Source organism: Crocodylus siamensis, chromosome 3 (assembly GCF_052110815.1).
Source record: "Crocodylus siamensis isolate JL-2025a chromosome 3, ASM5211081v1, whole genome shotgun sequence".
NCBI lineage: Eukaryota > Metazoa > Chordata > Crocodylia > Crocodylidae > Crocodylus > Crocodylus siamensis.
In genome coordinates, this window is record NC_143397.1 from 180,681,615 (window position 1) to 180,704,991 (window position 23,377).

A 23,377-nucleotide genomic window follows, 5' to 3' on the forward strand; every position below is an offset into this window, starting at 1 on the left:
GATCCTGGATACCTTAGCTGCTCAAGGAGTCAAGCACCAAAGGTTTGAGTGCAAAGCTAAATTCCAACAAAGTTTTCAAGAGCTAAATACCAGTTTAAAGTGTTTCTGAATTGTCTTCCAAACCAGCAGAAATATTTTAAATTTCTATTATTTAAACATTAAACACTTGGCTACTAAGAATTCCTCAAAGCATCCAATTCAGTATAGACATCATTCAGAAAGTTACTACGTCTAGAGATATGCTCCCTTACTCTAGGCATTGTTTCTATTTGTGGGTACAAAAGCAAAAAAACATTTCACACAGAACATTTGTATCAAACATTAGGTATTGAAAATGAAGTTAAAGAGCTACAATCTTAGAAAGCCGGGGCGTAAAACTCACCCAAGGCACTGGGCTGGACCTGGACTGCAGGGACTTTCTCTGGCCAAATCTGTGGGGCCAGCAGTTACAGCACTGGGGCTGCATCTGGGTGGCAGCATGGGGCTGGGGCTGGGTGGTAGTGTAGGCCTGGGGACAAGCAGCAATGGGGTGCTGCATTTAGGCAGCAGCATAGGTCTCTGGCCAGGCATGACAGTGGACTCAGGGGCATGTGATGGCATGAAGCTCTGACTGGACAACAGGTGTAGTCAGGGATGTGCAGCAGCATGAGGCTCTGGAAGCACAGCAGTGTGGAGATGAGGGCATGATGTGGCTCAGGGTAGGTGGCATGCAGCTATGTGGGGCTTTCCCTGGAAAACAGCACAGAGCAGGAAGTGTGGCAGTGCAGGGCTGCATCCAAGCAGCAGCACAGGTCTGACTGCATGTAGCAATAGCAGGCTATGTTCAGGCAGCAGGCAGAGCTCGGTGGTTGCCAATGAACCCCAAGAACCCCAAGTTCTGCAATAGGCTATGTTCCCAAACTTCCAGTAGTCCACCAGACAACCAGCACACCGCATGAAATAAATCTGGAGGCTGGATCTGGCCTGCAGGCCATATATTTGATGCCTCTGAAAAAGTTTTGGGTTATCATGATGGCTAGAAAATGATATTTAGAAATCCACTTTTAGAAATTGGCTTGCATTAGTACAATGGTCCTTGCAAACTGCAAAGGTTAATTGGTTTCTAAAGTCTGTTTGTGGCAAAGATTCATGTTCTCAGCCTTTAAAGCAGAAAGTGGGTATATCTACATGAGACACTGACTGCACAGTAGCACATCACAGCACGAACAGTGCTAATATGCTACTGCCCAGCTCTATTCAACTACTATGCAGTAGCATTCCCTAAAAGAATTACTGAGCAGTAGCAGTAGCAGTAGCATTACTGAGCAGTAAATATGGTCAATACAAGTAGTAAATAAATGTGTAGTAACGACTGCAGTAGCAGCTGCAGTAACAACTGTGCACTAGAGTCTCGTAGCCCACCGTGTCCAAAGCTAGCCAAAAAACAGGCATATACATCCTGGGAAATTGAAAACATGGCACAGCACAGTGTTCCCTGAAAACTCATAACAATATAGGAAATTGCAGATTTAGCATCAGGTCACAGTGACCAATTGTAAAGCCCCTGGGATTTCCAATTCTTGTGGGCTGACCAAATTAGGAGGCCAGAAATGACCAAATTAAGATGTATGCATGCAGTATGTTTGAGAAACAAAGAATCATATTCACAACACAGAACACGGACAGTATGACAACCATAGGGCAACCAATCAATGGTACCCAGAAATGAAGAGTCATCAGGAGAAAAAACACAAAAGGGATTTTCAGAACAGCAAGGGTATCCCAAGGCCACTGTAGACAGAGGGAGCACTACTGGCCTGTCTCGCCCACCCTGCTGGGCGGCCCTCAGACTTCAAGAATGGTGGTGTTCAAGCAAGAATCACAGGGTGGTGCTCAGCCGTAGACGTACCAGCCGGACATACCATCTCCCTTCCATCTCCCTGCAATGCCCTAAAACTGGTAAATAAAGGGTATTGTATTGGGTGATCATTTTGTTTTGCCTGCATTACTCTTATGTTCTGTCACTGTGCATCAATAAAATTTGCCTATTATCAAATGGAAGGAGTTTTGATTAACTGTGCTTGCCAAAACAAGGTAACAGGACCAGGTTGTAAATCTAGTGCCAACATACTACACTAGGTATCACTAACTGCATCCAGGTTTGTTTGATCACTAAGTTTGATTTAATTTTTTCTGTTCTGGTTTAAAGAAAACATAATTTAATAGTTGAGGGCATGAATTAGGTTGACATTAAAAACTTACTCATATAAGGCAGCTTTTCTGGACAAGGCTGGTAAGGGGAATATGTGAAGTTTTCTGGAAGGTACACTGTTGTTTGAGCAAGGTAATCACTGGAATTGTTGCCTTCAGGATAATCTTAAAAAGAAAAAAAAAGTTATACTTGTAAAAGTCAGTTGCCCAATTCTATCTTTCTATCCCTCCATCCACCCATCCATTGGCAACTCTTATTTTGCTGTAACTGCATATATTTTATGTATATAAAAGCTGGAAGTAATCAAAGGATATTCGTGTAGCATAATAAGAACGATCTTCAAATTCAGATCTACTTGCCACAGCTATTGACAGATATATTTATTTAAAAAAAAAAAAAAAAAGTGTAGTAGAACGGCCCTTTGTAAACAATGACAATTTTCCCCTACCCAATACCCAACTGAAGATGGGGGGGAAAAGAGATGGCCTTGAAACCAGAATTTGTAAATGCATTTATAAACAAATTCTGTTATTTTTATTAATGGCATATGATTTTTTCTAGAAAAATAAATTCTTACCTGTGCCATTCAGCGTAGTATTTTTATTAGTGTACAATCTTATCATATGTCCTATTGTTTTCACATTCTCTCTCAGCATTATACCTCGGGCTTGTACCATAAAGAGATAGGTATTTGCTGTTAAAAGAAAATGAATTTCAAACTGAAAATTATTTAACTACTTTAATCTTTTTTAATATTTATCAAGTTCTGTTTTCTAATATTGATTTAATTACAACTGACTTCAAAGTTAGTTTACAAAAACCAGCGATTAGATTCACAAAGAGAATAAAGATGAAAGGAAAACATCTGGATTCAAATTTCAAAGTTTACCTGAAGGGCAAAATATATTTTGAATTCTTAACTTAATAAATTAGATTGGCACCATTTCTTTGCCCACCACCCTTCTACAAAACCTAAGATATACCATTAATACTCCAAATAACTCATTAAGTTGTATGTATACACATATGTAGCCATACACTACTCTCTATATATTAAAACCAATCAATGCAAATACATATATCCATCTACATACACGGCCAGAAGAAAGGACTGTTTAGCAATCCTCAAAGCATTGGCACTCAATAAGCGTGAAAGGGCTTAAGAGGAATTATGACAGAGTAAAATAACATGCTACACTCAGTATTAAGTGATAGCATAAAAAATTGTTTCAATTCAATACTCAAAAGCCTAAACCAGTCCTGTTAATAACAGAGGGTATGGACAGGCATTATATTTCTAATGTCACCTTTCTCACTAGAAACTGCAAGAGTACAGGTGTTCTTGCAATTTCTCCCGCAGGAAACTTGTTGCATCTGAGAGAAAGATCTTCCTCTTTCAACAGGAAAGATATTGCCTACGCAGGAGTTTCTTGCTCAACCAGAGACTGTTTGCTTCCATGGCACCTGACTCATCTCAGGGACCAGAAGGCCCAGGCTGGGGAACACACAAGAAGCGACAGCAGTTTGATTTGTCCCATGAAGCAGCAGGGAAAGACTACCTTTGTTTTCCTCAGACCAGGTTGACCCAGTCAAGTGCTCTGTGCCCCCAGTAGAGACAGAGCCAGAGCAGCTTCAAAGGCAAGCATGTGTGGGGAGAGGGAAAGGACCAGGAGGAGGACAAGTGGTAGCAGTGGGAAGGCACTAGGGCAGGGGTGGGCAAAATGCAGACTGCCAGGCCATTCTATCCGGTCCACAGGGCCCCTAAAAAATTTAGTAAATTAATATATATCTGCCCCTGGCTGCTGTCATACGGCCTTCAATGGCTTGCCAAAACTCAGTAAGTGGCCCTCCACCCAAAATAATTGCCCGCCCCTGCACTAAGGAGAGGTGAGACAAAGCAGGCAGCAGCAGTTGTGGGGGGAGGAAGGAAAGACAACAGGAATGTCCACCAGCCACTGCTTTCCCTGTGGCAGTAGCAGGGGGAAGGAATTCAAGAGAACCCTGCAATAACTAGATTCTAGACATGGGAAGTTAAAACAAATTTGTAATTTTCCACGTCTTAAACTAATAATTGGGAGGTCGTCTTAACTTAGTAGTCACCTTGGATTCCGGTAAATATGGTATCATCTCTTTTCACATTCTAATGAAGACCAAATTTTAAAATCTAAAGGCTATAACCCTGAGCATCCTGAACACATCCTGAACATTAACATACACAACTTTTACTGATTTTCCCAAACCTGAAAACTGACTCTCATACGTATTTTGTTTCTTGTCAAATATTTTACCATCAATTTACTATCTAAATTCACATTTACCATCCACAGCTTAGCACTAACAAAAATTAAAGCCATGTTTTATGGACTGACCAATAAAAACACGAGGCCACACCCACATCCCATCTGTGTATCATATCATGTTGCATCTTGAAAAGGTGGATATTTAAGTTTTTAAATTGCCACTCTGACCATACAACTGCATTCCAGAAGAAAAGGTTTCAAATATTTTAAATTCTATCCCCTTTTAAGCCTTATTATTTCATCCACACTTTCTCCTTGAAGCCAAACTTCCATCCCAAAGATAGCTGAGAGCATCTTGTGTCATTTTTTCTCAAAGATGCTGCACTACAAAGCAAGTAGTCTCCCTTTGAAAGAATAAAATCCTGCAGTGATGGTAGAGTTGTTCAAGAAACATCTTAAATCAAATGAAATCAATAATACATATTGCATCAAGCAGCACTGGAAGTGTAGGTTACCACTAAATGTTTCTATTTTGTAACTTAATAAATGGAAAGGATTTGGTGTCTGCAAGCCACACAGTACTAAGTCTTAAAAATGCATTAAAAATGTAGCCATATAACAAAAAACATAGATCCAAAATGAAGGACTCTGACTCATATTAGGGAAGAAGTGTTGAAAGCTGGAGACTAATGCTGCTCAGGAATTCCTCTTTGGAAAACTGCTTCAATTTCAGATTCTATGAAACTTAAATAGTTCCCAGCAAGACATTTTGATTAAGTTTTAAATTTAAAGTGAGAAAAATTAAAAGCTATTCAAACTATTTTGAGATTTTTTTAAATCTGGATTCTCTTAGTGAAAAATACTGTTTTCAAGTTAAGGCAACTTAATTTATAATAAAAATGTTATAAATTTTTAAGAGGTCTATACCAAAGAATTTTGACTGGAAAAATATAGTTTTCAGCTGGATCATTTTGTGAACACTCCTGATTGACATTCTACCCCAATCAAGAAACAAAAAAGTCCTCACTCATCCAGCTCCTTCTGAAAGATCAAAGGAAGCTTCAACCCTAAACAGGTATAATACAAATATTGCTTTCTGAACATATGTCAAGAGGATTTGTACCTGCAACAGGCCAGGATTAAAATATCCGTGAAGTTCACAGATGAAATTGTGGATTGGGTATGGCATGATCCTTTTCATAAAGGTTTTTCCCACTGCACTAGCATGAAATAGGAATGTTATCTCTGGAAGTGGGTCCCCCCCACACCAACTCCCTGCTAACAAAACCAAAGGAATCAGTGTCAAAACCACCAAAGTTCGTCAGATCTTTATGTCATTAGTTTGCACATTGGCAAAACCTCGGTGAAGAATTTAATATCAAGATTGAGGGAAAGAACTTTATTAACATGACCAGACAAACACTAACAGAGAAACCCTAGTGCAGCCAGTGGAATATGAAGGCCATTTGTAGCAGACTAAAGCTACTGTCATCAGGAAATTACTTTCTGTGAATAAATTAAAGGAAAAACAAAGTAAATAGGCATTAATATTGGTCTCAAACACAAAACAGAAAATATTTCCTGTGATGATAGAACAATTTTTATCCACACATGCTTCAAGATACAAAATAGCAGTTATCAAATCTAGCTCAGGACAACTGCTTCCTATCTGATCTTTGCAGATACTAATGCACCCAAAAAGCAGGAAACATCCATTTCAAATGTGATGATGACACTTTGCTGGCAACCGAACAGTATAGGAATAAAACTTCTGGAGTCTATCCTACAACAAAAAAAATGAAGTACTGGATAGCAAAATCCATAAGCTGCCATTACCAAGGGCACGGTCCCTTCCAAAGAAAGTATAGTGACAGACAAAAGGTGATGCCCTCCCCACAACACATAGCCACATCCCCCTACTAGCAACAGCATAGCCTTTATAAGAAGCTTACAGAGTTTATAAATATACATTTATAATATACTTATAATATTTTAATGAAGATTCTGAAGAAATCTTAGAACTGAAAAAAAATCTACCCTAAAAACTACTTACTTGCAAAGACAATTAGAGAACCTCTTGAATTAGCAGTTAAAAGGAATATCCTCATAAGGAAGGACCTACCGAAGTCATGGCAGAAGTAGAGCGCACAGCAGCTCCTTTAATCCTGCATGTTCCCCCTCCTCTGCTAATCAGCACCTCGCCCCTTACCCCACCCCTCGCTGATGATTAGCACAGGATCCTGCGACTTCCTCCTGATCAGCAGGGAAGCTAAAACCACGGTTTTAAACATGGTGCCATTTTGGCCCCCCTGCCAGTCAGGAGAAAACAGCAGGGCCGTTCAGGGCTCCTCAGCCAATCAGTGGCAGGAGGCAAAAACAGTGCCATATTTAAAACTGCAGTTTTTGCCTCCCCAATCAGGAGTGAGCTGCCCCTCCACCAATTAGCAGGGGTGGGGGGAGAGGGCACAGGGAACCCTACAAGATTAAAAGAGCCACAACAGACCCTGCTTCTGCCATGAATTTGGTACTACTCATAAGTAACCTTAGTTGTCACTGCCATTCAAATGACGTTCTAATGCTTCACAAATCACGGATGAGACAGGTCAATGTTGAGTTAGATTTTCAGATCTGGCTAGTGGTTTGTTCCATCTAATTTCAGGTAGTTTAAAGGGATGGGTATAGTTTGCTGATTCTCAACCAGGGGTGCCACAAGGTGTGAGAAGATTAGTGCAGGATCATGCTCAACCCTGCCCTTCTGCAAGGAGGTAAGCACTACAATGAATAAATTAGTTTTTGAAATGGGGTGCTCAACTCACAGAAGTTATGGGAGAATACCTCAAGTCTGAAAAGTGGGTACAGATGTTCAGCTTTCTGAAAAGACAAGCTATTTAAAAGTTATTTCTAGCTAATTAAAAAACCTACTCATCGCATTTCAAAATTCGAACCTTAAAGTTTGGAGTTTCTCGGTAGTCTCAGGACAACAAACTGAGATCCCAGAATGATCTAATTCCTGGCATCTTTGAAGCAGTTAAAATTTAGCATTAAAAAAGCCCTAATCATAAGCAAAGTATTTTTAACTGATTAGCCATAATATACTGTCTTTTTGCTTTCCAAAAGTTAACTCAAACTGGTACTCTTCCTTTTAGCTTCTTGTTTGAAGCTACTGCCTCCTAGCTCTTAGAAAATCTCCATAGACTATAAAATCCCAGAACTCATATTATAAGATTGCCCAGCTGAAGACATCTTTTCCCTAAGAAACTACTGTGAAATCAATTAGATGAATTAATACTTCAAGGACAACTCTTTACCCTTACACAAACGACTTGTTTTTAAATCAAACTTTCCCTTGGGATTCTGTCCCTTAAATTAAGTGTTTCAAAGGGGATGCTTTAAATCTGGCCTTATAAAAACAATAAAAACATTATTTTTCTTGTTAGTATAGTATATTATAAAAATCTCAAGGTAGTTTTTTCTAAGCTATATCATTTCTCCAACCTCTGCCCTATTTCCTGTCTCCCACCCATGATCTCAAAGCTTTTACCCTTCATGCCTTAATGTTTTCCAAGAGAAAAAGAAAAAAAAAATACAGTGAGTTTTGGTTTTTAGATTCCTTGCACTGGATATGCACAATAACTGGTTATTTACTATTTCCCATTTTTTACTGACATTTAAAACTTAAACCAAGTCACAATCAATATTAAAGAAACCAAGCATTCTGGAATAACAGTCTGCAGAACATGAGATTCATACAAAGTAACTTGGAGCACATCACTTTCTTCTCTGCACAGGCTTCTCAATGAATAACCTAATTCAAGTTATTGGCCCACTATACAAAATCCTCCATGGGATTTGACTTTTCTATTTGAAACATCACTCCTAGCCCCAGGACAACTACTTTTCACTGGAACCAAGAAACTGTCAGCCTATTGGAAAAAAGTCCAAATCAGGCCTGTTCAACTTCTAAATGGGTGAGAGTCACATGTCATGCGGGCCCTCCTGCTGCACAGACTCCCTGCCACACCACTGCCCCTCCACCCCGGGCTGCACAGACTCCTGAAGGGCAGAGGCAGAAAGGGAAAGCCAGAAGAGGGAATGAAGGGGAGCCCCAAGACTTCAGCAGCAGCAGGAGGATTGGTGGAAGGAGCAGTGACTGGATAGAAGCCCAGCAGGCCACAAATTAACTGCTTGGGGGCTTCCAATTGGACCGCCCTGGTCTAAATGAAACAGAAATTTTGCATAGAAGCTTGATCCAAATTATGAGACGCTCTACTAAAAAAGGTGTGGGGAGGGAGGGGAACCTATATGCAGCTTCACATTCATAAATACAATTAAAACTCATTTTCTTGAGTTCACTTTCCCTCACTCAGGTATACCCAGAGATGACCTCACCCAAAGTCAAACCATTTCCTCGACAAGACAGGAAGAGAAACATGCATGCCTTTCATGACTTTGAAGCAAGATGGGTCTCTCTACAGTGGGAGGCAAATAGTTATGGAGCCACAAAAGTACTTGGGATTACAGGCCTAAGAGGCTCCATTTTTTGTTCCATTTGGAAAAAGGCTGCACAAAGCACTTTAGACTGCTACAGGAAATTATCCTACAGTGATAGATGGAACCAAAAAAATTAGCTAGTGGTTCTTCTTCCTCTCCAGTATCTACAGACCTGTAGAATCAGCTCAATGAGGTCAGCTGATGAGAAGATAGCTTCTCTCCCTTTCCTTTCAACAATATAGTCATCAGACCACAATCCGCTGAAGACCATTCACAACTTATAAAAGCGAAAAGCAGCATTTGGTTCACGGTTTCTTGAATCTCTATGAATGAAACACAGCATCTTCCAGTAATATATGAAGTGACACATCTGACATATGTCAAGTGGCTTAGTGCACTCATCCTCTCAGAGGGGAGGTGTAGACTTTCATTTTATACACAAAACCTACAGTGCACACCATGCTATATATGTATATTAGCAAAAGAAAAGTCAAAGTAGCACGTCTTGCATATAGAAGTACAAGAACATAGCAGCAGCATATAAAAAAGGCACAGCTCCTTAATAATTAGTTTGCCTTAGTTTTCCTGAAATCAGGTGAGAACTGGTCACCAGAGCAGAGGCGCAGGGAATACAGCAATGACAGCGGTCCTCATAAAATCAGTCCAGATACTCTTAGATCATTTGGACATTTTAAGTGGGCTGGTCCAGATGACCTTCACCCAAGAGAGCTGAAAGAGCTGGCTGAGCTCATAGCGGTGCCTCTGGCAAGGCTGTTCAAGGAGACATGAAACTTAGAGGTCCCTAATAACTGGAAAAAAGCAAATGTGGTTCCCATCTTTAAGAAGGGAAAGAAGAACGACCCTGCCAACTACAGACTGGTCAGTCTGACTTTGGTTCTTGGGAAGACCTTTTAAAACAATTGTCAAGGAGGCCATCAACCACAAGCTTGCATCTGGTGGGGTACTGAAAAACAACCAGCATGGCTTTGTAGAGGGGAGGTCATGCCCAATACATCTGGTGTCCTTTTATGACCAAGTAACTAACCACCTGGACATGGGACAGGAGGTGGATGTCATCTACCTAGACTTCAGAAAGGCCTTTGATACTGTTTCCCATTAAATCATCTCATATAAATTGGGGAGTACTGGCCTAGACTAGGCTACAGTGAGGCAGACTGGGAACTGGATCAGTGGCCGATCCCAACAAGCCATAATTGATGGGATGGCCTTTTCCTGAAAAGTTGTCTCCAGCGGTATACCCCAGGGGTCAGTGCTCAGGCACATTTTTAACAACTTTATTAATGACCTGGATGAGGGAGTGAAAAGTACAATGATTAAGTTTGCAGATAATACCAAGCTGTGGGGACAAGCAGGTACATCAAAGGACAGGTCAAGGATTCAGGAAGACCTTGACAGGCTGGTCCTATGGGCTGAACAAAACCATATGAGGTTCAACAGGAACAAATGCTGGGTCCTTCATCTGCATAGGAATAACCCTCACCATATCTATACAATGGGTGGTGGTCCACTGGCTGTCACTGCACCTGAAAGTGACCTGGAGGTGTCAACTGACCAGAGGACGAATATGAGCCACCAGTGTGACAAAGTTGCCAAAGAGCAAATAGAACTCCAGCGTGCATCAGCAAGTGCGTTGCCAGCAGATCCAGAGAGGTGCTCCTCCCCTCTATTCAGTGTTGGTGAGGCCACAGCTGGAGTACTGTGTCCACTTCTGGGCATCCCACTTCAAGAAGGATGTGGACAAGGTTGAAAGAGTGCAGAGAAGGGTCACCCAAATGATCAAGGGCCTGGGGGACAGGCCCTATGTAAAGAGATTTCGGATCCGGGTTTGTTCAGCCTGAGGAAAAGAAGGCTGAGAGGTGACTTGATAGCCGCCTACAAATATGTCAAGGGAGAACACCAGGATCTAGGAGAACAATTTTTCAGAAAAGTGCCGCCCGCCCCAGGAACACATGGACCAATAGACACAAGCTAGTTGAGAAAAGGTTTCGCTGAACATAAGGAAAAATTTCTTTTCTGTATGGGTAACTAGAATCTGCAACGGGGTGTAAGGTTGTAGCCGTGTTGGTCTAAGGACATAGGCAGACAAGGTTCTTTGGGTGAATCCAATATCTTTATTAGACCACCTTAAATGGTTGGAAAACAATTATTAAGCAAGCTTTCAGGTTCAAAAACCCTTTCTTAGCCTGACGAAGGGTTTTTGAACCCAAAAGTTTGCTCAATTGTTTTCCAACCATTTAAGTTGGTCTAATAAAAGATATCAGATTCACCCAAAGAACCTTGTCTGCCTAGAATCTGCAACACACTTCCAGAGGTGGTGCAGTTGCCATCTCTGGAAGTCTTTAAGAGAAGGCTGGACAAATACCTTGTTAAGTTCATCTGAGCCCAATGACTTCCTACCCATGGCAGGGGACCAGACCTGATGATCTTACAGCTAATCAAGGCAACCGCCCCGGGCCCCGCACTTTGAGGGCCCCTGTGGAGCCCCAGTGGCACACAGCTGGATGGAGCAGCAGCTCTGCGCTCAACCACTTGCTACCCCCCTGCCACCAATGGTGGCGGCAGCTTCTTTGGGTCCAGGGCCCTGCATGGGCTGAGGTGCCCCACGCCCCACACCCTGCTCGTGTTGCCTCTGCAAATGGTAAACCATTAAGATGTTAAGATGGCAAAGATAAACCGACTTAGGTAAAACTTACTGCCTGCTCAGTTTGCTCAAAACTGTTGCTTTCAGTACATAAAAACAAAAACAATTATGGTCCTAAAATGTATAGCAATAAGCAGCTAACAAAGATGTCTGTACTGCAGCCACAGGAGGGGGGGGGGAAGCTTGTGTCCAATACTTGCAAAGGGTAAATGATCCTGTTAATCTCAGACAATTAAATTTGACAGGGAAATCATTAGAGAGCTGATGGACAATCACCCCGATGATGATCTGGAGGACCTACATGGATGTCAGCTGAGGATCAGAGGCATAAGAACATGTATATAAATAAACCATTTTACATGTTCCATCCAATTCCAATTTGCAGAAAACTTGAAACTTTCCCAACAAAATCTCAGACACAAGACAAAACTAAATATTAGAATGCATGTAGGCTAATGGCACCCTGCCACCTAGTCCAAAGATATTATAGCTTTTTTTTAGCTTGATGTGCCAATATAAAACAAAGAAATTAAATTACTTATTTGTGTTTTAATATTGCTAAAAGCTATGTAAATACTGTACAGGAATGAAATTCAACTCTGAGTTAAAAAAAGAAAAAGAGAACATTTGTATTGTAAATAATTTACAATTCAACTAAAGCCATATTATCCTAGTAAATGAGAGAAAAAAGCCTTTCCTAATTTGAAGTAGGACATCTTGTGAGAAGATGGAAGAGAGGTAGCCCATAAAACTGGCTACCTCTATGGATACTGACCTCTAGCAACAGAAAAATGGGTTATACAAGCAACTGGTGCTGAAATCAGACTGTCTACCCAGAATTATCCTGGTTCTCAACACACAAGAACTCCTATTTTTTCCACATTCTTGTAGTTGAACATACAGAAACTTTTCCCAGTCACATCTAATGGACTTGGTTAGCTCCAAATTCCACCTTCTTGCAAACTGCAAGGGAATCACCAGAACTGTCTCCCACACTTCCATTACACCTATAACTAGTGCAGATGAGAGAGTGCAACAGCAATTTTTGCTCTTCAGGATGCTGCCACTGTAAACATGGATTTCCTGCAAGTGTAGGGCCCAGTAGGATCATGCAGAAGCCCTGATGTGTGATTACTGAACGGGGGTCAGTCTTTGTAATGACATGGTAGAACTTTAAAGCAATCACCTATTGCCACAAACAGATATGAGACAATCCAAAAAAAGCCTTGTCAATGCAATACCATGATCTGTGACATGTCTGCAGTATACAGTTTCTCCTCTCCTTAGACAAGAATAAAGGTAAGATTATACCTCACACGAAGCATCTCATTACACAAAGAAAATTATACATGGAGATGAACCTCACATGAAGTATCTCATTACACAAAGACAATTATACATGGAGTCATAGGATTTTCCATGAATATCTACATGACCTCTGACTAAGGTGAAAGCAACTAGGAAGATGTAAGGGTCAGATAATGAAAGCAAAACTGTGGGACACTAGAAAAAGGAGTGGAAGGGAAATTCTATGAGGCAATTTAAATACCGTGAGACTGGAAAAAACTGGAAAACCAAACACATCAGAAGGAAGTAAATTGACATTATAGAACAGGGTTGCATCAGACCTCAAGGATCATTTAGTGCAGGGGTGGGCAATTATTTTGGGTAGAGGGCTGCTTACTGAGTTTTGGCAAGCCATCGAGGGCCACATGACAGGCAGCCAGGGGCAGGTAAATATTAATTTTCTAAATTTTTTTTAGGGGCCCCGCAAGCTGGATAGTATGGCCTGGTGGGCCACATCCAGCCTGCAGGCTGTATTTTGCCCACCACTGATCTAGTGATTCTAGTCCAAGCCACTGCAAAAAGTGCAAGATGTCATATTTCTATGCCATCCCATGTAGAATGCTTATCCAAAGTTTTAAAAACCTTCAGTATAGGTTTTGTTCCCTGGCAACATCTTCCATTGTCCTACTTTTCAGCAGTAAATTTCAGGAATTTTTTTTCTAAGATTTAATCTAACTTTATCATCACTGTCAGATAACTCTGGCAAAACTGGAGTTAGGAATGTTTCAATTCCAGGAAATAATGTAGTATTTCAAATGATCTGTCTGTATTGCACAAGTCAGTAATGCATCTAGCTCAGGCACCGCATTGGCACAGCATTCCACATAACCCAATTAGTTCTGCTTCTGGACCCTAATTTCTTTTCCAAAAACATGGAATATGAAATAATTTGTTTTCTGCAGTGACCACTCATGGCTGGTGACTAACTGCCTGCTCAGGAAACTACCCAAGTCACTTCTGGCTCTTGATAAATGCAGCATATCAAGATGGTATCACGTAGGTTGCATCAATTCCACAGCTTGAGTGCAGGGAATGGGGAGAACAAGCATAAACGGTATAAAATGAAATCAGGAGTTAGCAAGGTGACACTTCTTGGGGATAAGAATGACCCGAGTCAGTGTTGAACAGCCTTCAGCTGAATTTGACAAGCATTTCCATACATGTACACACAGACATATGACCCACTGAGGCCAGTTTCATCACAGCTAGGAGCGCAGCTTATTCTATTTTTCAGGGACAGAATCAACAAGAGAAACCGGACCCCAGGCATGTGTATGTCCCTACTTCCAAAAAGCCTATCATATATACCAGGGCCAGGAACTGATGCTCATTGGTCACTAAGAGGTCTGGACAGGCAAACAGGATCAACTCAGCAGTTTTCAGAGGAATATTTCCTCTCTTCTGCCCTTTATCTAAGGTACACAATGAAAGGCCCGTTAGTAGTAGAATCAAGTCAAACCACACATAAGCCCTCAAGCCATCTGCAAGCAGGGAAACTGGACTGCCCATACAGACACATGAACAGACTAACAACTGCTGCACATCAACTCACCGTTTTGCTTCTCAAAATCCTTTTATGTCTAATAAAGTGGTTTACCTGAAATTTATGGCAGGTCACTTCCAAAATAAGAAATCAGGCTGCGAAGTCTGTGAGCAAGATGGCATTCTTTGTCTGTGGGGTCCAATACTAGAGCAGCTTCCAGCACAGCACCAGAGGGACCTCAGCAGGGCCCCAGACTCCTTCATGCAAGATAAGGCCTTCTAGGTCTCAGAGCAAAGTAACCATCCTCCCAACTGGCAAATCTTCAGTAGTTTAATGAAACTTCCTAAGGAGTCTAGACACCTGAACCTATGAAGGTCAGAACGTTCTCTTTCCTTCATAGGTCTCCTACATATTTGGCTGTTGAAGTAAACAAGGCTGGAATAAATTAATAGACCTTGGCAGAGCTTAGTACCCCTTAATTTGTTGGCAGGAGAATCCTGGACAGGACTAAGTAGCTCAATGTCAAATTGGTATTTTCCTGCACTTCAATTGTTTCAATATTCAATGCATGTACAGTCTTCAACAAGAGTTCCCAGAAACCTGGAAATTATCCATAGCTATGCCTGAGCTGGAATGAGAACACTGTCACAGGAGAATGAAAACTTTTTAACAAGGAGTCTCCCGTGACTCTTCTTTTTCACTTTGGGGCTTCTCTGAATCATTCTGGCTCCTCATAGCAGAAATAACTTAGAATCATAGAAAATTAGGGTTAGAAAGGACCTCAGTAGGTCATCTAGGCCATCCGCTTGCTCATAGTAGAACCATCCCCAACTAGATCATTCTAGTCAAAGCTTTGTCTAGCCGGGTTCTAAAAACCTTCAAGGATGGAGAGTCCACAACATCTCTGGGTAACTTGTTCCAGTGTTTTATTACCCTCCTCATGAGAAAGTTCTTCTTAATATCTAACTTAAACTTCCTTTGCTTAAGACCATTGCTCCTTGTTCTGTCATGTGCCACCACTGAGAACAGTCCAGCTCCATCCTCTTTTAAACCCCCCTTCAGGTAGTTGAAGGCTACTATTAAGTCCCCTCTCAGGCTTCTCTAGACCAGTGGTTCCCAGCCTTCTTAGACAGCAGACTGGAGGTGACCATGGACCAGCAAACTGCAGACTGGCATACTGCAGTCCAGAAGTGACCAGCATACTGCAAATCAGCAGTCAACCCTTTTTTGCTCTCTATCATTTTGTGGCCATTGTTCCTGGTTATTCCAAAGGGTGCCCTGGTAAACAGAGAATCTCCTAATTCCCTGCTGTCCCCCCGCAGTGAATTTGTATACTGCCACAAGATCCCCCCTCAGCCTTCTCTTGCGGAGGCTAAAAAGTTCCAGGTCCCTCTGCCTTTCCTCATAGGGCCTTCCCTGCAGGCCTCTAACCATGCGAGTGGCCCTCCTCTGGACCCTCTCAAGGTTGTCCACATCCCTCTTGAATTGTGGCACCCAGAATTGGACGCAGTACTCCAGCTGTGGCCTGATCAGTGCCACAGAGAGGGGAAGCATCACTGCCCTGGACCTGTTCATGATGCACCTACTAACACATGACAAAGTGCTCTGCTAATTGCTTCATCACATTGACAACTCATATTCATCTTGGAGTCAACAATGTCTCCAAGATCTCTTTCCGCTGCTGTGCTGCTGAGGTCATCCCCCAGCCTACAGGTGTGCTGATGATTCCCTCTCCCTAGGAGCAGCACCTTGCACTTGTCCTTGTTAAACTGCATCCTATTGTTCTCTACCCACTTTTCTAACCTGTCCAGGTCCACCTGGATTCAGTTTCTTTCTATCAGTGTGTTTACATCACCCCATAGTCTTGTGTCATCTGCAAATTTTGACAGAGTACTTTTCAAGCTGATGAAGATATTGAACAGCACTGGCCCAAGGACCGAGCCTTGGGGGACACCACTGCCCACATCTTTCCAGGTCAATACCGACTTATCCACCACCACCCTCTTGGTACAGCCCTCAAGCCAATTTGCCACCCACATTACTGTGTGATCATCTATAACACAGCCATTCAATTTGTTTATGAAAATAGGATGAGATACTATAATCGAAGGCCTTCTTAAAATCCAGGTAGATGACATCTACCTCATCCCCTGCATCCAAGTATTTTGTGACCTGGTCATAAAAAGAAACAAGGTTAGTCAGGCAGGATCTACCTATGAACCCAAGCTGTTACCTGTCAGCATTGTATTACCCACTGGACTCCTACAAATGTGATCTTTGATAATTTTATCAAGGGTTTTCCCAAAAACAGAGGTGAAACTAACCACTCTATAGTTACCTGGATCCTCCTTCCTCCCCTTCTTGAAAATAAGGACCACACTGGCCCTTTTCCAGTCCTCTGGGACCTTGCCTGAGCACCACAAGTGCTCAAACACCCATGCAGTGGTGCTATGAAACTGGTTAATTCTTTTAGCACCCTTGGATGGAGCTCATCCAATCCCACTGATTTAAACACATCCAGCCCCTCCAAGTGTCTCTTTACTAGGTCAGCGCTGACAGTAGGTGGGCTGGTGTTCCTCCTGCTTCTATCTGTAATGCATTTAGGAGATTTGTCTAGATTCAAGCTCAAGAATATAGAGGCAAAATAACTCATTGAAGAGTTCTGCTTTGTCCCTCCTGTCACCAACTGCCCTAGTCTATCCTGTAGGTATCCCATGCTGCCATGTGTCTTCTTTTTGCTCCCTATATACAACTTTTTGTTGTCCTTAATTTTTGTTGCCAGCTTAATTGAACCTCATGAGTTTTCTTTTGGTCCAATCCTCCAATTTGTCTAGGTCTCTCTGAATCCTAGCCCTACCCCTCCAGCATTACTACTCCGCTGCCCCAGCTTGGTGTTATCTCCAAACTTGCTGCAGGTACACTCTGACATCTTCCAGGTCACTGATGAAGATACTGAACAAATCAAACTTGATCCTTTCTCTTAATAAAGATATGACAGATGGGACCAATGGGATCTCTCATAAAGCCTATGGGGTCAAGGTAGAATGTTGTACTGATACTGACTCAGCTAAAGATCTAATCTATTCCAGAAACAGTGCTCAAACTACTTTACAATTCTGACTGAAAGCTCAATGTGCTGTTCTAGCCAGGGCACACCAGGCTAGCTGCTTAGAAGAGGTGAGGAGTGACCCAAAAAAAGGAGAGTAAAAATCTCTCTCTCTCTCTGGGAACAGCTGTCCTGTTCAACCCAGTGCTAGCACTGTTAGCAACACTGCTGCAGACAATGGTGGAAGAAAGAGTAAAGGTGGATCCTCAGAAGTCACATGAGAAATTTTCATTTGGTGCCAGGGTTGCTCAGGGTATTGATGTTGGCACTAATCCTGTGGACTCCTGTTTTTTAGCTGCTGGAACATTGCTGTCATTCTTTGAATCACAGGACTTCAATTTTCTGTCCCATTACTCAGAGCTCTCCCTGAAGGCAGCACAGTTGCTTGAAAAAACAGTGCTTTGCCCAAGAAGCTGAGAGTTCAGAGTCTCTGCTAGCAAGGATGTCAGGGCCAATTCTTGCACTTGTGAAAAACGACCTGGCAGCACGTGTTTCTTCTGAAGAAGGCAGAGGTGTGGCAGTAACTAGGACACTCATAATGGGTAGCATTCTTAGTTCAAGCCTGGACCTCTTACATAAGGGTGGAGCAATACACAAAGGTGTACTTTCCAAGATGTACTTTGAACCTTGCAACTCTCGATTTTTGGGTACAAGGAGGAAAGAGCAGCATCTAGAACATCTGCCAGTGGTAAGTCCTTCACCTGAACAGAAGAGGAGTAGAACTGGGGGGACGAGGGGGGAAAAAAAAAAAAATCAGACTGCTGCATAAAAGACAGAGTTCAAAGCCTATAATTTCTCAAATCATATCATTATACCTGGCTCTACAGAGGGGCATAAGGAGAGCAATTAGGTGAATATCTGTTTAGACAAGGACAACAACTAGAGAAAAATGTGAATAGCTGTTCAGACAAATGTCATAGCAGGTCATATACTGCAGGTTTTGCATCTCACTTCCACATGCAACTGAAGAATTATGAAGAGAACTAAAGGATGGTTGCAGATGCTCTACTGAATATGCCTACCCTAAAAATTCTGAGCTTGCATCGTCTCCTCTCGTATACTTCCTTTCCCCCTCTACATATCATTAACATGGCAGAGCCACACAACTGCTTTATCATTGACAGGACACAGGTCTTCACCTGGCATCCCCTGGTAGCAGCTACGTAAGCAAACCAACTGTGTCAAACTACTTTCAGCCTACCTATCTACCATTGTAAAACTGCCATTGGGAGTTTGCATGAATGAGGTCTGCACGCAGCATGGGATCCACACCATTACCCCCCCAAAAAAAAATAAAAAAAAAATAAAAAAGAATACTCTTTCTGCATGAAATTCTAAAAAGTTGTTCTGAATTACAATAGAAAGCAAAAATTTCAAGTTTCCTGAGGATTGACAATTCTGAAAAATTTTAATAAAATTCTCAAAATGAAGCATGAAGATAAATACCTCAAATATTAAATGTGTAAAACTATCAAAGTATTTTGATACAGCAGTAAAACCAAAAAAATCAAATATCATAAAAAAGTGATTTCAATTTTTCTGTCAAAATGTCATCAGGATAAGCCCATTCCTATGAAACATTTGTATTTAAATAAAACTACATTTTCTGAACAGAAAATTCTTCTATCGGAATTATTTTTACCATCTCTACTACTAAAGGGGCAGAGAGAAGGGAAAGAGATCTTTACTGTGCTAGCAGGTTTGTGTGCGACGGCATCTTCTCCCTACATGAAACATGAAATCCTTAGTATAGAAAAATTCCATTATAATGACCTGAGTGAGTCTGTTAGATTTTAAATCCTGATGAGTTAGATATGCCAGGGAAGCTGGTACAGCACAAGTCCCATCCTTCATTTTTCCCCATGACCATAGCTAAACAGAGTCAAAAAGCCCAAGGCTGAATCAATTGAACCTTTGCAGATTAGTCTAAAATGTGTCAGACTGAACCAATAAGCAACTGTACAGACATTCAATTCCAGAAATGCAGCTACATGCCTGCAGTGGCTCAAGCCAGAAGCCAGGGGGTTCTAGAGCACACCTCCCTGCTCAGCTGGAGCAGACAGTTTGGGAAAAGGCTACCTGCCCACTCTGTGAGGTGGGGTTTGCAAGACAGGTGCAAAGCATCCTGGGATGCTGGAGGCCTGTGAGTTGAATCTGGAGGGGATCTGGGACAGAAGTTCAATAAACCAATTTAACCTAAATCAGTTAAAAGTCTGATACTACATCCATTCTGTGCTTATCTTAAATTGGTTTTGGCCATTTTGCAAGTAGTTTGTACACTCTGAACTTCTGTTGTGTTACAGATTTGAAGCGGTTTCCAATCAATTATACCAGTTTATGTGTAATTTCTACCCCTACCCAGATCACATAGACCAACTTCTTCCTTTACCACCAACCTCAGCAGTCTTTCCTGCCTTGATCATCAGGTCCGGTCCCCCTGCTCTCTGAAGTCCCTTCTAGGCCCAACTTTTATGAATCTATGAACCCCTTCAGATCTCCTTGGCCTCAGAAAAACAAAGAGGTGAGCTACTTTCTGGCTTGTTTATGACAGTTTTCTTAGCCAAACTGGCACTGACCAAGAAGAAATGCTGCTGGTTAGTTGATGAAAAAAGCTTCGTTCTAGTAAACCAGAGAAGACTAGCAAGAGCAAAGCTCCATTTTAAAGAACTACGTATATATTATTTATTATTGCAATAGGGTAGAGGTATTACAAAATTATCATAGATTCATAGACATTAGGGCTGGAAGGCACCTCAGAAGATCAGAGTCCAGCCCCCTGCCCCAGGGGCAGGAAGTCAGCAGGGATCATAAGATCCCAGCAAGATAAACATCCAAATGTCTCTTGAAGGGGTTCAAAGTAGGTGCTTGAACCACCAGCAGCAGTCTATTCCAGACCTTGGGGGCTCGGAAAGTAAAGAAGTTCTTCCTCATGACCAGCCTGAAATGGTCACGGAGGAGTCTGTGACTGTGAGGCCTTGTCATCCCTTGGGGCGCTCTGGTGAAAAGACGTTCCCCCAGATCCTGGTGAGCACCCCTGATAAACTTATATGTGGCCACCACATCACTCCTGAGCCTGCGCTTTTCCAGGCTGAAGAGTCCCATGGCTCTCATCATAAGGTCTGTTTTCCTGACCTCTGATCATGCACATGGCTCTCCTCTGCACTCTCTCAAGCTTCTCCACATCCTTTTTCAATTGTGGAGCCCAAAACTGGATGCAGTACTCCAGCTGTGGCCTCACCAAGGCCAAGTACAACGAGAGAATGATGTCCTGGGATTTGCTTCAGGGGCATCTATGGATGCAAGCCAGTGTTTTGCTCACTTTACTAGCCGCAGCATCACATCGATGGCCCGTGTTCATCTTGTGGTCAATCTTGACCCCCACGTCCCTTTCTCCATACCATCTGTATATCAAAAATACTGATACAGATCACCCTTTCCCACAGGTTTTTCTAAATATTATACAAAACATCTCAAAGCCACCATTTCTTATCTGACACTTCCATACATCCCAATGTACTTGGGGTTACATTGGACCAAATGCTTGCCTTCAAACCAAGAGAGAAAATGAGGGGGAAAGCCAGCACCGGCAACAACATACTTCTAAAGTTAGTCACCTCAAGGTGGTGCTGTGTTTATAGACCTATCAGCAGTATACAGCACTATCCTTGATCCATGATTCTATGACCCTTTTTGCAAGTAACCCTAGAGTCCTGAAAGATAGTGTCAAGGCCTAGAGGCTTCTGAAAGAGCCTGCTTTTCACTGCTGTTTTTCCAAAAGCAGTAACCTTCAAATAACCTGTTAAGATTGTAAAACAATTTAAGAATAACCATTTATCACAATTAACTGTTAACTATAAGGTAACAGATTTTAAACCACAGTATATTAAAAATAGCTGTATGATACCAATAGAGCTTAAGTTAGCACTGAGTACAAACACAGGCAGGATGATCACATTCCCACATGCAAGGGCATGCATTTGCAGCAATAAAGAAAAAGTAGTGGCATGTGGGATTTGGGCGGGGCAAAATGCCCACTTTGGAGAAACTGCTGTTTCCCTGATCCTCCTGGCTCCCAGGAAGCAAGAAGAGCCAGGGCAGAACCAGAGGACAGGAGATACTCTGGTCAGCAGCAAGAACATCCCCTGGGAAGACTGAGCCTCTGTGTCTACAGGCACATGCTCCTGGTGTGTGCACCATGCCTTTTTTTTTTTTTGCAGCATCTACTTTTTTTGCTACTGGGATTTCCCAGTAATAAAATTTACCCCTGCAAATTTTCAGCACAAGGCATATTTTAACATGTCAGGTGTGCGGTTTGTGGTGTCACAAGGAAGAGAGAGGAAAACAAATATAAAACAATTAAAACACTAAAGTTAATGATCATAGACTAACATGATGTCTGAAGTAGCAGAAGTTAAAGTCATGATAGGGATCATGTGAGTTCTAGGCTGACCACCAAAGAAAGAAATACCTATATTTGAAATGGAACAAGTTTAGGCTGACCACAATGGGCCACCTTTGTGATCTGGAAATAACGTGCATACGATTGTTACAAGCTTGCTGACTATGCATAAGGATGAATGGGCAAGAGGGAAAAAAGCAGACATCTGCAAGACACATGGAAATTGGACACGAACAATGATCAAAAACTGAAGAGGTGGTAGAATTTACTGGATAACAGTAAGCAAAGGAACTGTGAGGTATGAAAGAAGAGATTACATGGGAAGCAAACTGGGTACATAACATCAGACACCATAGCGGGGGTACACAGAAGTTCCCTTGCATGAGGACTTAGGCTGGCCAACGACATCACCAAGAAACAGACTATTCACCCTATATGTAATGTATCTTATCATTTCACTTTGATTTATTGACAGATTAAACAAAGCTTATGACTGGAATGGTCTGAGATCTCACTGTTGCTGCTCCAGCCACCTCAAATCTACCTGCTGTTCAGATGTAACAAGAGTCAACCATAGAAACCTGCTTGCCAAAGTCTACGATATGGCGCACAACTACCACCTAGTGCATTCAATTTCTTTTAGAGAATACACATTTTTATGTAGAACTGTACAAGAAATGGACCTGCTGAAGAAGACAATGCAAGGGCCTCCCACAAGGTAACATGCTAGCACCAAGCCTTTTTAATATATATACCAATGACCAACTCATACAGAGTAATACAAGGAGCTTCATATATGCTGATGATCTATGCATCACGTCACAGGAGAAGGACTCCACCACTGTCAAAAAGAAATTGACATGTGCACTGAACAACCTCTCAGATTACTACGATAAAACCAGCTTTGTGCCAACCCAACCAAAACACAGGCTGCAACTTTTAATCTACACCATAGAGAAGCCAAGCAGAAATTAAACATCACCTGGGATGGAAAAGTGTGTACTTGGTGGTTAAACTGGACCAAACACTTATCTTCAAAGCACAGGTAGAGAAAACGAAAGGGAAAGTCAGTGCCCACAAGAACAGTTGATCACCTCAAAGTGGGGAACCACTGCTATTGTCTTGTGTTGCTCCACTGCAAAAAGATGCATCTCCAGTATGGGAACAATCAGTTCATGCCAAGAAACTACATGCAGCTCTAAACAGCTGCTGTAAAATAACAGGATGTCTAAATCCTACACCAAAGGATAGCCTGTACTTACTGGCTGGTATTGCACCACCTGATATCAGAAGAAAGGTAGTGAACCAAAAAGAAAGATCATGGCAAATGGAAGACACCAGACATGCACTCCATGGTCACATAAAAGTAACTAAGTGGCTTAAAGTGCAAAAGAGTTTTGTGACCAGTGTTGCGCAGCTGACCAGGTAAAACTGAAAAGAAAGACTATACACAAACAG

At 41.9% G+C, this 23,377-nt stretch overlaps 1 protein-coding gene across 1 annotated transcript in view; it reads right to left on the reverse strand.

Annotated features, from left to right (window-relative positions):
* The window catches only part of B4GALT6 (beta-1,4-galactosyltransferase 6), a 46,909-nt gene that overhangs the window by 20,197 nt on the left and 3,335 nt on the right, over positions 1-23,377 (reverse strand). The window contains exons 2-3 of the mRNA XM_090039875.1: positions 2,769-2,885; positions 2,242-2,355 (exon numbers count right to left, since the gene is read on the reverse strand). Coding sequence (XP_089896001.1) covers positions 2,242-2,355; positions 2,769-2,885 — 231 coding nt within the window. The remainder of the gene's footprint in view (positions 1-2,241; positions 2,356-2,768; positions 2,886-23,377) is intronic.